The 18,062-nt window shown below is 27.9% G+C and overlaps 1 protein-coding gene and 1 long non-coding RNA gene across 2 annotated transcripts; one reads left to right on the top strand and one right to left on the bottom strand.

Moving 5' to 3' along the window:
• Positions 1–916: 916 nt before the first annotated feature.
• LOC114927923 (uncharacterized) lies at positions 917–3,741 on the top strand. The gene is made up of 8 exons (XR_003818973.1): positions 917–1,059; positions 1,677–1,766; positions 2,090–2,167; positions 2,390–2,465; positions 2,666–2,738; positions 2,898–2,968; positions 3,159–3,230; positions 3,468–3,741. It is a non-coding gene; the product is annotated as an uncharacterized LOC114927923 (long non-coding RNA).
• Positions 3,742–5,601: 1,860 nt separating this feature from the next.
• Positions 5,602–17,454, bottom strand: Crzr (corazonin receptor). The gene is made up of 6 exons (XM_029298984.2): positions 17,405–17,454; positions 14,792–15,537; positions 7,618–7,801; positions 6,966–7,165; positions 6,682–6,803; positions 5,602–5,863 (listed from the first exon to the last, which is right to left on the bottom strand). Exons 2-6 carry the CDS (start codon positions 15,455–15,457, stop codon positions 5,752–5,754), a joined length of 1,284 nt encoding a protein of 427 aa, XP_029154817.1. The 5' UTR covers positions 15,458–15,537; positions 17,405–17,454; the 3' UTR covers positions 5,602–5,751.
• Between the last annotated feature and the right edge of the window lie 608 nt (positions 17,455–18,062).

An 18,062-nucleotide genomic window follows, 5' to 3' on the forward strand; every position in this document is an offset into this window, starting at 1 on the left:
TTGATAGACGAAGGCTCGCGGAATTATCGATAAGTGAATCGCTTGCGATTGGTCGTTTCTTAACGCGAAGCGTGTGTACTCGGCATTAGGGTCTGTCTAGGAACTTTTGCGACGGCGACTTTTGATTGGTCCGTCATTTTTTCTCAACTCCCGCTCGAATTCAAGTTTCACAATATTCTATTTTTAATTGTAAATAATAATTAAATGATAAATATATTATAGAAATACTAAAAATTAATTTCTACATTAATCTAATTATGTTAAATAATTTATGGTAAAATAATTTTTTACATTTAATACTTCTTTCTTAATTTTTAATCTAAATATTACAAATCTTTCATTAATTTGTATAAATAATTTATGGCAATTTATAATAATAATATATAATTTATTATTATATTATTATTAATTTATTATTTTATTATTGTACAATATATATACATTCTATATACGGTGAGAATAAATATGTGACATTAAATACATGATATTGCATGTGTATGTGACTTTATATCATTTGCACGACACACTCGAGCAGGTAGGCAGCAACGAGACGTGCTCCGTATATTACGCATTAATTTTCGAGAAGCAATTAAATAAAGCATCATAGAATCATCCTCTCTTCCGAGTAATTAATGTGAGTATCATCTCGCACAATTATTTAACTTGTACGATGAAAAAATAACTCGTAAATGTGACAATTATGTCGGAGATATGCAGGAAAGTCATATCGATGCGACAATATATTGATAGAAAATAGAACTATAAATAGTTAAAAACACAATATATCGAACGTTGCGTTCAATAATAATAAAAATAAAATTTACGCATTCAACATAGATTTATGCATACGATATCATATTTCGTTGTATATTTCCAAATTGTTCGTTATGTTTTATTGCTAGATTAATATGTGTGATACGATCGACGTCGCATCGATGTGAAATTGTCGCGACGTCATATATCGATAATCGAAACATCGAGCGAGTGCGAGGTGCGAGATGGGTCCAGTAGTCTAGTCCCATTCCCAGTCCGAATCGAGACACATCAAGCAGGTGGGAGGTAATCCAAATTCATATATTATTTGACTGCGTAGCATACAAATACGGCGTCGAGCGACATATATGACATATCATTATTGTTTCCGCGTGATTTTATTGTTGCATTCACGCGGTGACCCTCGAATATTATTCGCTCCGTATATTTTCTTGTATTATTCGTGCGAATCGAGCAAGTGTACATCTATACGGATTAATAACGCGGCGTCGCGTTAATTTTCGAGACGCGATGATAAAAAATATAATTACGGTGTACAAGTGATTAGGAAGAATCGATCCGTGCAATTATATTTTATATCTTATATTGAAATTTTATTTTCATCATTTTCGATCGGTGTTTGGGCAATCATCAATTTTTTTCTTTTCTTTGCGGTTGGCGCACATGCGAGGTTAGTTCTAGAGACACCGCAAGAGACCGCTGGCGTCGAGGTTCCCGCGCGTTTTTCCCGCGTTATTTTCCCGATATACCGCGCGGCGCCAGCCATATTGAAGTCGGAAGAAACTTGCCGTAAAGACGTCGCGCGCTTATTAATCCTACTTGAGTTTGATTAGTACAGGAGCGCGTAATCGTAATTAAGTGTTTTTTCGAATGTGTACTTAATTGTAATGAATTGTATTTAGTAGTGAGTGTCACGAAGAAATACGGACAATGAAATAAGAGAGAAAAAGAACGCTCGAGGCAGCATCAAATAATAGCACAATTAACATGAGGTAAATAATTTATTTATTTATTATTACTTGTAACAAATTCAATAAAAGGAGTTTAATACACACAATAATTCAATTTGTTTATTTAGAAATGATTTAAGTAAAAAAAATTTTGAATAAATATTTTTATATATATAAAAGTTTTATAAAGATTTTAATAAAAAAAAAATAATTTTCCTAAATTTATAAAATTATTTAATTATATGTGCCTATTGTCTTATACATATTGTATTGTATATTGTACAATAAAATTTTCTGAAATATTAAATTATTTGAGCGCAACTATAATTTAAATTTAATTTAATTAATTTATATTTATATTACAGATCAATGACAATATACCGACAAATTGAGGGGAAAAGAAGTCTGAGAAAGGCATTAGATCGTAAAAGCAATCCTAACGAGTGAGTATTTATTATTATTGTATTTTTTTTTTATTTTTAGTTGCATTAAATAAAAATTTATTAGTTATATATATATTAAGTAAAAATTATAAAATTATTTAATTATTTTCTTATTATTGCAAGCATGGAAAATAAAATCTAATTCAATATAATAATTATGAAAAATTAATTGAAATAAAAACATTTTGGGGTGCTACTATATATACTTTTTATATATTACAGATCAATAATTAATGACACCATCAAAATGAGAGAGCAGGACGTCTCAGAAAAGAATCGAGCGCTGACAAAATAGAAAGTGAGTATATTTATTATTTATTTATTATTTAAATTAAATAAAAATTTATTAGTTACATTAAATAGAAATTGATAAAATTATTTAATTATTTTTATCTTAATATTGCACACATGCAGAAAATCTAATGTCATAATAATAATTTGAAAAAAATGTGATTATCTTGGACGCTACTACAATTTTTATTTTATTTGTATTTACAGATTAACGAAATGAACGATATCAAATTGAGAGAGGAGGAACTATGGGGAAAGACGTTGGCAAAGCAATCTTAAAGTAAATATTTATTATTTATTTATTAGTTGAATTATAAATAAAAATTTATAAAATTATTTTCTTAATATTGCATATATGTAAAAAATCGAATGCAATAATAATTGTTTGAAAAAATAATTATCTTGAACGCTACAATTTTTATTTTATTTCTATTTACAGATCAACGCAATAAACAATACCAAATTGAGAGGAGAAAATATGAGGAAAGACGCCGGCAAAACAACTTTAAAGTAAATATTTATTATTTATTTATTACTAAAATCAAATAAAAATTTATTAATTGCATTAAATAAAAATTTATAAAATTATTTAATTATTTTTTAAATATTGCATGCATGCAACAAATTGAATGCATAATAGTTGTTTGAAAAAATATAATAACCTTGGAGACTATTCTAATTTTCACTTTATTTGTTACAGATTAACAACACCATCAAATTGAGAGGAGGAGGAGGTCTGTGAGACATCGGGCGCCGGCTAAGTTATCTTAAGGTGAATATTTATTATTTATTTAATAGTTGAATTAAATCAAAATTTATTAGTTGTATTTAAATTGAAACTTATAAAATTATTTAATTTATATCTTTTATTGTATATACATTATTGTAACACATAAAAATTTAATTTTATTATTGTAACACATGTAAAATCTAATGCAATAATTGTTTTAAAAATTTATTATGTTGAGCGTTAAATTATATATAATTTTATTTTACTTATACGTTACAGATTAACATAGTTTGTTCTGCTATTGCATCGAGTGTTGGTGAGTGATAAATCATTTTATTATGAGGTAACGGTTTTAGATAGAGTGTGTGAAAATGTAGATTTAGATAGTGCAAATTGTAGATTGTAGATTGTAGATAGTGCAAATTGTAGACTGTAGATTGTAGATAGTGCAAATTGTAGACTGTAGATTGTAGATAGTTCCATTACCTTGAACAATAGAACAATTTACAATAGATTAACATTTCAATTTTTAAAAAGAACAAAAATATTTTTATACAAGATAAATGCTAATTGAATCGTGATATTTTGCATAAAAATTAAGTAAAAGTAATATGCAATGATAATCACTATTTACTTGAATATCTGATTTAGAAAATAGAGATCCATAAGAGACAAAAAATAGACGAAATATAGTTACAGAAATAAAAAATTTGCTAAATATTTATTGCAAACGATCGTTAAAACAATTATCATCAAATATCATAAAATAAAGGAAATTTAAAAAATTTTTTATATCAAAAATACAATTACATTTTTAAAACGTATTTTAGTTATATATTTTTTAAATATTTTTTATATATGTTTTAAATATGTTTATATGTATCATATTTACATACACAGTAAAAAAAATTGTGTTAAATTTAACACATTTCACATGTCCCAATTTATCCACTCTAATTTTAATGTTAATTTAACAGAAAACAATTATGTAATTAAATAACACACGTAATATGTGAAAAAATAACACAAAAAAATATAATATAAGCAAAAATTCGTACATTTTCATTTAATTGTGTTGTTTTAACACTTAAAAATAGTGAATATTAACTCAACAGACAAATGTCAAAATAACATAACGAGAATATGTTATATTAACATAAGAGTATGTTAAAATTTTAACACAAAAATTTCTACACAAGATAATTTCAACAGAAATACGAAATGTTTTTTACTGTGTATGTATCATATTTATATGTAAATCATGTAAGTGCGGGAGTGTCGTGTAAAGTATCGCGCGCTTAACAATAAGTGCGGGAATATCGTATAAAAGGTCACACATTTAATAATAAATGCGAGATATTGTATAAAGTATCGATTGTTTAGTGCGGGAGTGTCGTTTAAAGTATCGCGCGTGTAAAGGATGTTACAACGAACAATCCCAATCAACCTGAGAGGAGGAACAAGCCTGGAGGCATCGGGCGTCGACGGAGCAACCTTGCGGTAAATATTTATTATTTTTATAATAAAAAATCTTGTTATAAATCGCGTATTCGTTAATGTTATTCCTGTATTTGAATAGTGTTTAATAAGAAATAATTAGAAAAAAATATACTTTTAATATAAAACTTTTTATATAAATATTTCTATATATAAAAGTTTACATTAAAGTAAATAATCTTTAAAAATTGTTAAAGTTATTTAATTATATATTTGTTGATTATTGTATGCGTTATAAATATATAATAATATAAAATTATTCAGTGCCTACAATGATCATTTTTAGAAATATTAATTATTTAGCACTATTATAATTTGAATTCTATTTGTATGTTACAGATCAACGTAGCTACGATGCAGTTATAACTCCGCTGTTGCGCATCGGCTGGTGAGTGAATTATTTTATTACATAGTAATGCTTTCGTAAAAATTAGATTAGAGATAGAGATTTAGATTGTAGACTGTAGATCGTAGATTGTAGACTGTAGATAGTTTCATTATCGAAATATTATCTGTTGAAATACGCGCATTAATTATGCGCAAATGCAATGTGGTTTGAGATTAATAGATCTAAAACAAAGAATATACGTATAGGCGGATAGATGCGCATCATGTTTCATTTTTTAATTTCAAAAGCGAATAAAAATTTAATGGATTATTCATATTTTTCTTATAATATTTATTCTAACGAAATAAAATAAATTTATTTATGTTCCACATATATTTAAAATTCTCTTTGTTACAAAAAGTAATTCTTATTTATAAAATTTTAATTTTATAAAATTTTTTAACTAAATGATAGGTATTTATAATATGAAAAATATATGTGGCAGAATAATACTTCTTTCGATTTTTTGTACATCTTCCACTTCATATGTAGCTTATATTCAATAGAAAAAATATTACAAAATTATACGGACAATAAGTGAAATTTATTTTTTACAACGTATATTTTACGTGTATATTTTATACGTATATTTTACAATATACGTTATCATCTCTCTTGACATAATTTTACACCAAAGTATTGTTTTTATATAAGATGCTAATCCTATCTGATAAAATATTACTTTTGATGTTGCTGCATTTTACAACCATTATTATTTTGATGAGAAAGAAGCGGTCGATTGTTTCGCATGGACTTTCTCGTACTTCGCTGATGCAACGTAAAGTCAGATCTGTAATTTACAATAACATTAATGATTAAAAATGTTTTGCAATTACATACTTTGTTATATCTTAAAAAGTAACGAAAATAGTCAAAAAATAAGAGTGAGATATTATATAGTTTAATTGATTAATCCGATGAACAAAAAACAAATATTGTTTATATATTATAGTAATGTTATATAGAGTATTTTAAAATTAAGTTTTAGGAAACAGGGGGGAAAGGGCATATTTAAATTCATATTTTAAATTAGAACGTTTAAATCTTGAAATATCCTATATCAATTAATAATATTAAAAAAGACATACACTAAATTGATAAAATATATTTGATTAATACATATATATATATATATATATATATATATAATTTTATCAAATTAGTGTGTTTTTTTAAAAATATTATTAATTAATATAGGATAATTTAAGATTAAGCATTCTAATTTAAAATATAAATTTAAATATGCTCACAAATGTTGTATTTAAAACTTAATTTTAAAAATGCTGTGTATAATATTATATACTATAATGTATAAACAATGATATATGTTTTTCGTTTAATCGGATGATTAATTAAACTATATAATATCTCATTCTTATTTTCTTAACTATAATCAATTAAGTCAGTACATCTTTCTTTCTTAAGCATTCATATTTGACTTGCATATAATGAATCCTGCATTTAATAAAGTGTGGTACATGTACTTTCACCATAATTCCCGCAATGTGCAAGTATGTGTGTTGGGCTAAAACGTATATGAATGAAAAAAACGGAAGAAGAGAATGAGATACGGTGCATCGATCGTCGGTCTCGTAAATTTTATTTCACCTTTGATAAGAGCCCTGCCGTTGTTTCTGCGGCCAAAGATGAAATGCACCATATATCAGAGGATTTACCAAGCTGTTGCTCATGCCGAAGAAAAATATTGCGCTCTGTAACTCCTCGCTGAGCTGGAAGCATCAAATAATAACGCGTTCGTTAGCGTATCGCGATAAGGATTTTTCAAGACGATTTGTACATATTTGCTTCGATTATAAAATACATATAAATATATATAAATATATAAATCGATTATAAAATATAAATAAGTATATATAAATATATATACTAACGTGCTCGTCGGGATTGAGAAACAGGACGATTATCATCATCGTGTAGTACGGCGTCCACCAGATTAAAAATGCCGCTACAATGACGACACTAATACGTAATGACTTTGTTTTCGCCCGGTGCATCAATCTTTTCCTATTTAAATCGCTGTTTCTGATATACGTCCCCTTCACAGGCTCTGCTTTGAACATTTTCTGACTTCCTGGAACAATGTTAATTTAGCTTACAATCGAACTTTACATCAGCATTTTCGTATCTCCCTCTCTCTCTCTCTCCTCCTCTCTTTATAAAATATATTATTATTCTTATATTATTTTTCTTATAATATTTTTTATGTTAATTTTCTTATTTTATTTATTTATTAAGAAAAAGATTACGCTCTTCGTTCACTGATACATATTTTTTTATATACTCATTTTCTTACTTTATTGCGAATTTATAATTGAATAAAAGAAATATCGTTTACATGTATTTTAATAATAATCTGTAAAAGATAAAAAATTTCTTGTTTATTCGAATTCAAGTTAATTTTTTTCCGAGAGTTCAGCTTTAGATTCAGTTATTAAAATACGAATTATATCGGAAAGTTACATATGAATTGTTATTCATTGAGAGGACAATTTTACAATGTATACATAATGCAAAAATACTTACGGGAGATAGTAATCACTGTAGATACATATGTGGTAATTAAAATCGCCAATGGCAGGAGGAACATGAAGAACAGGCTGAAAGTGGCATACAGCTGTTCCTGCCAAGCCTCGGTGTAAAAGCCATGGGTCACGCATTGTGGAAATTCCTCGATAAATGGCCCTTGTGCAACATGAAATATCGCGACCTGTTAATAAAGCCAATGTATGAAGATACAAATATCGATATGATGAGTTAAGTGTGATATGATGAGTCTATGAGATAAATTGTCTAACATATGTATATATAGTGAGCCAATATTAAATACTATTTCTGGATTTAAAGGGATTTAAAGGGATTACAGAACCCATATAATACAAATGCTTAAATGTAATTAGTGAAGATAAAGTACCTAGATGAAAACTAGATAGTAACGTAGAAACAGATGAACACACAATGTCACACTATTTCATCAAATAGAAAAATTTTTTGAACTTTAAAAATTTGGTAAAAGTGATTTCTCATAGACATGTAGAAAATGAATAAAAATAATTTCATAAGTTTCTATTTCTATTCTGAATTTTTCTTTCTTCTAATGCATCTTTATCAAAATACTTGTCTCTAAAGTTGAAATTTGAAATAGTATATTTTTCTTGAATAATTCTCATATTACTCTGCAAATTTTAATAATTTGTAATAATTATTTTTATATTAAGTAAAAGTCTTTAAAATAGCGTGATAAATTCCTTAATATTGGAGAACCAGGAATGGACCTTTTTTAAAAATTAAAATTTTTTAATCTACAAAATTTTTCGACAAACTTTTTTTTTAATTTTAGGCGTTTTTTAGATTCTTTATATATTTTTCTAAAAAAAGAGACTCTTATTTTACTGTAAATGTTAACTGTTTTCGAGAAAAACACACATTTAATCGATACAAAAATTTTTATGCAGCTAATAGAATAATTATTTTGAATGGAATGACACGAAAGTGTATTGATTGTGTTAAAACTTAAAACTTATTCAAACGAAATAAATTCAGCAAAATTACAAAAAAATATAACTTCTTAAACTTTAACTTAAAATTAAAGATTAATTGTCACGCTACTTTAAAGATCTTTACTTAATATAAAAATAATTATTACAAATTATTAAAATCTATAAGATGATGCAAGAGGTATTTAAGAAAAATACTTTTCAAATTTTAAACAAAGATTCAAAGACTTTAGAGACGAAGATCTCGATAAAGATGCGTTATAGAAGAAAATTTATTTTAATAATTTAATATATTTTTTAAGAACTTATGGAATTAAATTTACTACTCTACATGTCTACGAAAGATTGTCCACTTTTCTTAATATATACAAACATATAATAAATAGAAAATGGAGCTAATATCACTTTGAACACATTCATTTGTAAATTTGACATTTGCTTTGACATTTGTTCATTGTTTCGACTTTCGGACCGAAGATGTGACAGCGTTAGCGGATCAATCTCAAATTCGTCGTCTCTTCGGTAAAGATCAGGATACATTATCAGAATCGGGGGAGAGAAGGAGAATGAGAGAGATAAGGAGTAAAGATTACTGTTGTTACTGAAGGTATAAAGATGTCGCTGAAAAGAATCTGGCGGAACAAGGGAAGCGCATTGATTAAAACAGACCCATTTCCCGTGTCTCTGATCTGTCAAGATATACACGTTTTACTATCAATCTCCGCCATCAAGACCGTGTCTCTTCCTTCCTGTCACGATGACAGCATTATTCTCTCTGACTCAGCGATAGCTCCGCGATCTCTCATCCTCTTTCTCGTCCTCCGACCTAAGCGGGCGACCTCGAGAAACCATATACAAACTGATCTCGGAGTCTGCATCCGCTGTTCTCCGCGGTCGGTGCACCTGACACCTCGTTAAATCGGGTCTCGGGCTTATTTATACAATCGGTCTCTAGAACTCCGAATAGTATACTCGATTGGCTTGCAACGTCTACTTGTCGCGTCTGACAATATTGATCTGTCACTTGTAGTTTTACACGTTAATATGTATTATTTACCGTTTACATTTATCGTTTATTTATCATATACTCTCTGTTTTCTTGTTTTGACTTTAAAAGAGACATTATTAATGAATTGAATTGAAATCAGTTAATTAAATTATCGACGTTTATTCAAAAATTGAAGAGCATAATGAATAAAATTACCTTGCTTCTCCCTGTTACGTACTAAAATGTTTGATATTTCTCATAGAGAAAATGATCGAAAATTATTTCTTTCTAGGCATTATTTAATTAGCAAAGAAGTCTTCTCATTAAAATATTGGTAAATTTAAAAAAGACTTTTAATATTTAGATTTAAGAATAAAATTACATATAATAAAATATATGTATATATATAATATAATAAATGTAAATAATAGAAATAATATAATATACCTACAATATAAATAATTTTTTCTTGAATCTATTTTCTAAAAAAATTTATTAATTTATATTAGAATTTCATTGGGAAATCATCATGGTGCATCTGACCACGAAGATTCTCGGCTTGGTAATTTCTGCTATTAAGAACCTTTGTGAAATCAAGGGATCTACATCGCGAGAAATTCTTCATTATGTATCATCCATTTACAATGTCCCATATGCTGTCGCGCGACGTCAGGTTAATATTAACAATACTTTTCATTCTTTCAATATATGTAATTTTGTTGAGAACACATCAAAATATAGTATATCATATTACGTGTTCTCATCTTGAAAACTGAAAGCGCGACTTCTTTGCAAATAAATTATGCGTATTTATTTATTCATATGTACATAGTAAAATTATTCAAACATATATTTTATATTTTATTGTGGTAGACATTAATATTTTTCTTTTGGTAAATATTAATCAGAGCTCTTATTGAGAAGATTCTTCCTGATTACCATGATTTTCTGAGGATAAATTCCAAGAGAAAATTTCCTCCGTACAGAAATTATTATTTGAGAGAGAATTTTTGCTTAATAAAATGAAAGATTCAGGTTAAAGAAATTATATATTCACGAGACGACTTTCTTGCGGGCGTAGATGCGGAGTGTTTTAAAACGCGGTGTCACTTGCGGTATCTTGAAGAAAACCGGTAATCACTATAGTCTGCCGATCGATAATGAGACCGCGCGACAGGAAGTGGCTATTCAGGAAATCGGTCTGTTAGACTTGTACTGTCAACGGGGAGTTCGACGATCGAGAGATCGCAGAGCGCGGACTCGGAAGAGGGTTTGCAGATGCGGGAGAAGACGCGCGCGACGACGAAGGTCACGAGGATGCGGGCCAAGGACGTGCAAGAGAAGACAGAGCAGGAGGAGACAGAGCAGGAGGAGTAGGAGACGATGCAGGTGCGGGGGTCTCGATAGACGTGCCCGCAGTGGGACGAAGTGTAATTTGGACGATGACAAATTGACCAGATCAGACCGAACTGTGACTGACAATGAGACCATCGCGGCTGAGCAAAGTCACTCAAATCTGCCTCTCGTTGAGTGACGAGATCGTGAAAAGTTATTGTATTAATCATGCGACCGTCTTAAAAATATCGCGTCTTCTATCAGTGGTTCCAAATTTTATAACAAAATAAAATTTAATAAATTTAATATTAAATTTTTAATTTATATTCAATTTATTAAATTTTATTATAAATTATATTATGTTGAAATTTATATTTAATAAATTTAAATAATAAAATTTATATATATATATAAATTATTTTAATAAAAATTAAATTACATTTTTGTAAATTAATTTAAAAATATTAATTTTTTAAATACTGATTCTGGAGAGTAAATTTTTGCTTCGATTTTCGTTTTTGTAAGAATTTTTTTATAATTAATACTTATATATGCTGAAGAAAGAATTTCGTACGTGACGAATTGTTTGTGTAACTATTTATATTTTCTGCTGCTATATTTTTATTACATAAAATATATTAAAATGTAAACAAAACTGAATTTTGTAATTAAAATGATTGTTTTACACTACAAAATTATTGTTAAAGATCTATTAAAATTTAGATGTATCATTGAATTTTCAAGATGGTTGTAAATATGCAGCATCATTTAATTGCTAGTGATTATTAATATACATATATATCGAGTACATAATTATTTTTATGTACAAGATTAGAAAGAATTGCCAATACTATTAAAAGCATTTATGAATATGTTTAGCATATGGCTATTAGTTGAAAATAAAATTATAAAAGATATATTTATATATATACATGCACTGTTTTAAAAACAGTTCTTTAAACAGATATCTTTCATATTATTATTTAAGATATTAATGGATCAAATATACGATTCAGAAATAATTTTGAACTTATTTTTTCATCATTAATATATACATATATATTGTAATATTAAAAGAAGTAAGTTTAATTTGTATCCATTAATATCTCAATAATATGAAAGATATCTTTTCAAACACTGTTTTTTAAAACAGTGCATGTATATAAATATATTTTTATAATTATATTTTTAAACAATATAGCGCATATATAGATATATCTCTAAAAAAATTAGCTACCATAGCTAAATTTTAGCTGTCCCTATATTACAATCTGAATTTTAGTTATTATGCCTCAATTTTAACTATGATAACTAATATTTTTTAGCTACAGTTTAACAGAGAATGCTATAGCTAAAAAATATTAGCTAAATAGCTAAATCGTAGCTAAAATTTAGCTATAATACCTAATTTTTCCGTGATAATTTTATTGTAATTTCACAAATTGTGAAATTACATAATTACAATATTAAACATATCTATAGAATTGTTTTCTTTCCTTGTTTGCTGATATTATATCTCACAGTATTAATCTTTTTTTCTGGGAGATGCACTGTATACATATTCCGAGGGTTATCATATGAATATACAAGACTGTGTTTTGCATATTAATGATGCATACGATGCACGTGAGACAGAATATATGTTGCATAATACTCATCGTATTATCTTATCTTTGTACATGTCACGGGTTGTATGCAATATAAATTATAAATTATATATTGTTTTTATATTTATCACAAAGCGCACCTAGTTTATACGTTTTTTCCTCGAAAACTTGATGTAAATCGAAACATCACATTGTTCAAGAGTTTTCGCGATTTCAACAAAGAGACGAGATTATTGTTATTGAATTTTTACTTTTATTGCAAAATTGAAATTTATTTCTCTTTCTCTCCGTTATTTTTGACAAGTTATTATCATTTTTTAGAAAATCTATATTTACTCAATATATTTATTTATGCAAAAGTTATGCAGATTTTATATGCAGTTGTACACATAAGAAAGCTATAGTATAACTTCTAATGTAATTATAATTGAAAAATTTTCCAACAGATAGTAAAGATTAAATTTCTGATTAAAATAAAGTTACGCTTATCGTAATAATGTAATATTTTGCGGTATTGAAAATAATATATACATATTATAATACTATAATTATATAACATAAAAAAAAGATAAAACTTTAATATATTTTTTTTATTAGTGATCAAGGTACCAATGTTTATACGCAATTGAAATTAATAAAACTTAAAAAATGCGAGATATATAGCTTTCCGTGTGTAATAAATCACGAAAATTATATCGATCTTATTTTTTTACTTGAAGCAAATTGGCAAAAAAAACCAAATTTATATTTTTAAAAGTGCAAGCAAAAAAATTTACATATTTAATTTGGAGCAAATGATATTACGCGTTAATTATATTAATTATATATCAAAGACAAAATATCAGTCCCTCAAAGTATATCGTAGCGCGTTAAATCAATTGTTCTTTCCAAAAGACTAATAAGATCAACAAATATGTCACGTTTCATTCTTTAATCTAGTCACAATTCGAAGTAAAAACTTGTTTGCTACGTTAACGTTTATGTGATCTTTGATCTTTGCTAATTATTTGGTTCTAGAATCTTCATCAATTATAGCTCAGACTTAATGGCGACTAAATTGCTATCAATTTCATGTAACTTTATCTTTGTTTGTTAAATATAAATTTTAAAGCTATCGAGAAAGTTTTTTTCAAAAATTTATTCGATAAAAGATATTTTTATCTGGTTCCATGCACATTTGATTTATTGATATATTTTTTTCAATTTTAATCGATTGCCATTTACATATTTATTAATATTCCAGTTAAACAATTTGTCCGAGACAGTATAATTTCTCGTTATAAATTACTATCGAATAAGAAGTTAATATTCATGCAAAAACAATAATTGCAATGAGTGATCATGCGCTTTCACACAAAAGCAGTCTTATAATAAGTTTTAAAATACCATACTAATATAGCAATCATTGTTGAATTAAAGTATAGCTATTTTTTTTACTTTACGTGTAATTTCAGATAATAAAGTATAATTTGAGTACATAGAGCATAATTCTATGAATCTTAAAGGTGAAAGATCGAATCGCATTACATGCATTTTATAAACGTTCTCACTACATATGACTCCAGATAGTAAATGCATGTCATTCTCCATCAAAACAACGTCAACTCGGTCAAATGACATCATTTGATGTCGAAATGACATGCGCTTGTTATTTGGAATAATCGATAGATTGTCGCAAAATAATGAGAGATAATGATATATTTTATTTCGAAAAATATAAAATCTATATGAAAAAATATCTAAATTGCAATTCAATTACTTCGCAATAATTCTTTCCGTTAAATCCTAAGATAAAACATTTAAAAAGTTTATATTGTTTCAATATTCAAAATTAATTTTTATATTTTCTCCAAAATAAAAAAACAAAAATATATATTTAAAATATAAAATTTATATAGTAATAATTGTATAAGATTAAAAGTTGTACATGAGATATAAATACACGTATAATGAATGGAAGTGATAAAACAAAACATCTAATTATATGCGAAAAATATATATGAATTTGTTTACAAGGTTTTTAAACACTTTATGAATATGTAAAAAAAATTATTTTCAAGTAGATATGATTTTGGATACTCAATTTAAAAAATTCAAATTTAATTATTCTAGATTTGATTATTTAAAAAAAATACACAATCTATGAAATATTATTTGCGAATCCTAGAAAATAAAATTTGATTATTGGATTTTCGACTCGAATTTTCAAGTATATATCGAACTTGATATATCTCTTACTTATACGAGAAAATATAAGAATATATGCATCTTACCTGCGGAGTGGCCAGGATAAAAGCCAACGCCCAAGCGAGTAGCACAAATCGCGAGCACTTCTGAGACGTATTGAGACCCTTCATCGGATATCGCACCGCGACGAATCGATCGACACCGATCAGAACGAGGACGAAGGTGCTCAAGTACAGGCTGAACATTTGTAGGAACTTGAAAATTTTGCACGCGACGTTGCCCCACAACCACGCGACATTGTAACTCCAGATTGCGTCGCCAGCCAGGCAGAAGACGGTGACGAACAGATCAGCCACTGACAGATGAAGAATGAGGGTGTAGATGGCCGAGCAGCCCCGCTGTCTCCGACGATTCTTCGTGATCGAGTATATCGTCGCGGCATTGCAGACCAGACTTAGGACAGATATGACAGCCAACACGATGACCTGACGGTACACTTCTCTGGTCAGTTTAGGCGCGTGCTTCAGACACGTGACATTTTCGGATGACAGGTAGTCAGCTGATTGTCCGACGAGGTTGTCGCGGCCGACGAAGTCGGTGAGGTTGTCACAGGGCTCGGGGACAACGAAAACGGCGGAGAGGTCGGCAACGTTCGCCGACGAACTGCTGTTGCTGGTGCTGTTGCTGCTACTGCTACCGCTGCTGTTGATGACGATCGTAGGCAGTTTCATCATTCCCGGCATCAGCCGCATCTCGTTTCCTTGGACGGTGTTGGAGGCTTCATTGGTGGTTGGATGTCGACGGTCGAACGCGTAGTGCCTTCATTATTCTTCTGCGAAGAGATCACACGATCATATTTCAAATGATGAGATGCATGTTTCGCGAGCAATGCCTAAAGTGGGAAGGATGAGCTTAGGAGGAGTTTTCTCTCGTCGACGATTGTCCTCTTTTGGACTCTGTCAAACTCGTTTCTATACGATTCGTTCGAAGTGCGATCGCTTTACGTTCGTTTAGGCGAAATGTGGGGGAATGAAGCGAGTTTTCTGCGCGAAAGATATTGTTCTGTGCATCACAGAATAACAGAGATTCAATCAGAGGGCATCGATGAAGATGTTCGAAGTACATTTTATCTTTCAGAAGAAGCAGTATAACAAACGTGGTGTAATGTATAGTGGATGATGTATCGGTTCGAATGAATCTTTCATAGGTCTAAAAGATGATTTTTTTGCATATTCATAATCATTCATTTTTTACATTTTGGATTTAAAAATATTTCAGAATAATCAAAGAATCTGTCAATATTGATAAAAGTGTATATTTATATTGAGATCATTTTCAAGCACATATTTATAATAATAATAATATAATATATAATTATTTTATTTTAAATTCTTTTAATTTTAAGTCTAATATTTTCTATAAATTAATTAATTTTCCGATTCGATTTTTCATCTTGTAATTTTAATTCTTTGAAAATATTATAAAACCAGAACGATAATAACAATTGCATTAATCTTTCATTTGAGAAAATAATTTCGCGACACTTTTGTTATTTATTAAATTACTTTTTTCTTTTATTTCTTCGATTTATTTATTTTATACATTAAATGTCATTTTTACAATAATTTTAATATAAAGGAGAGTCTTATTATAATATTGTTATAATTGCAATAAAAGAGAATCTTATTATAAGAAAACATAAAATAAGACGGAGAGAAAGAGAGAGAATTTACAAAATTTTATTAAAAAATAACTTTGTAAATTATTATAAATTGTTATATTATACGTGTGTGTAAGATTAATCAATAGAATTTGATTTTGAAAGATGAATTAATGTTTATTGTGTCATCTTGATGATTGAAGAGAATACAGAGCAGTTCAAGCTAAGATTATATATACGTTTTTTGTACAGTAACGTAAACTGGTTTTGATTAAAAAAGTCAACCTCGAATGCTCTTATGATTTCTCGTTTATAAAAAACTGAAAGCTAAATGATTTATCAATCGTTTTACAATTGTATCAATATTTTCTTCTTATCGGTCATAATTTTTGTAAAATTATATACATAAAGAAGAAAAAGAGAAACAGAAGGAAAGAGACAGAAGAATTATAGATTTATAGTTTATATATTCATTTTTTATATATTTTTATCTAAACTGTATTATGATAACTTATATATTTTTTAGTTAAAGACACAATTTTAAATGTTTTAAAACACTTGTAAATGTTGCAAAAAAAGACAATGTTGAATTGAATAGGTTTTATATATATTAAATAATTATATAAACAATTTTTTATATAAACAATTATCATTCGAGCATTCACTATTAATGATAATTTTCTCGATCGATTCAAATTTAGCTTTTTTTTTAATGAAAATAATATCGTGTGTTGAGAGCAATAGAAAAAAAAATTGTAAATCACGTAACAATTATTTCATGTCATCGTATTTAAAGCATTCTTCTTTATCTTGCCTCACAGATTTGCACTCACGGATAATTTCTCGATAATTTTTCGATACTCTCTTCATATATAAATTATTTACTTAAAAAGCAACTATTTGCATCTCTTCTCTTTCTTGAACTTTTTAACGTGAACTCTTGAAAGTTAAATTTGCAAGCGACAGATAAATCATATGTTTTGTGCGAAACCGAATACGATTTACGAGTGGCTTTGCTTTGACGCGTTGATTTACGTACGCAAATGCAACGAGGTCTCATTCACACTGCGTGATACTCGACTGATCGAAAAATCAATACGATTCTGTCTCCTGACTATCGTATGTTGTCTTTTTTCATTGCCTTGATCTTTCCTCCGCGCTTGAACATATTTCATTGAGTCTTCTACGACATCTATTGCAATCTAAATAAGACACTTGCTCTTACAAATTTATTCTAGTATATTATTATAGATGTTGCGCGTTCGAGAAGGAATTTATAGATCAATAATAGTATGTATAATAAATAATTGTCTCGCGATATAACGAAAGACCGTACAGAATGAGAAGCACAGAAAGATATTTTAAAATTATACTTCTATGAAGTTACAAACTTCATAGAAAAGTGAAAAGATATTTAGGATAATTTTATATATTAAATTAATGATATAGGTGAAATTGTGCATACAAACTGACCTGTTTGTAGCCAATCGATATAACGTAATTTCTTCATTACTTGCATTTAAACCCATTAAAATTTCTAGGCAATCATTAATCTTTTATAATAAGACTATATCAATTATACTAAAATTATTAGATATACATTTTTATATGTATAGTATATAAAAGGCTTAATATAATATAGTAGTGTAGGTACTTTAATTAGGAGAAATGTGAGAATACACGGTTATATATAAAAT

The sequence above is a fragment of the Nylanderia fulva genome, unplaced genomic scaffold, assembly GCF_048542155.1.
Source record: "Nylanderia fulva isolate GAGA-0341 unplaced genomic scaffold, ASM4854215v1 Scaffold12, whole genome shotgun sequence".
NCBI lineage: Eukaryota > Metazoa > Arthropoda > Insecta > Hymenoptera > Formicidae > Nylanderia > Nylanderia fulva.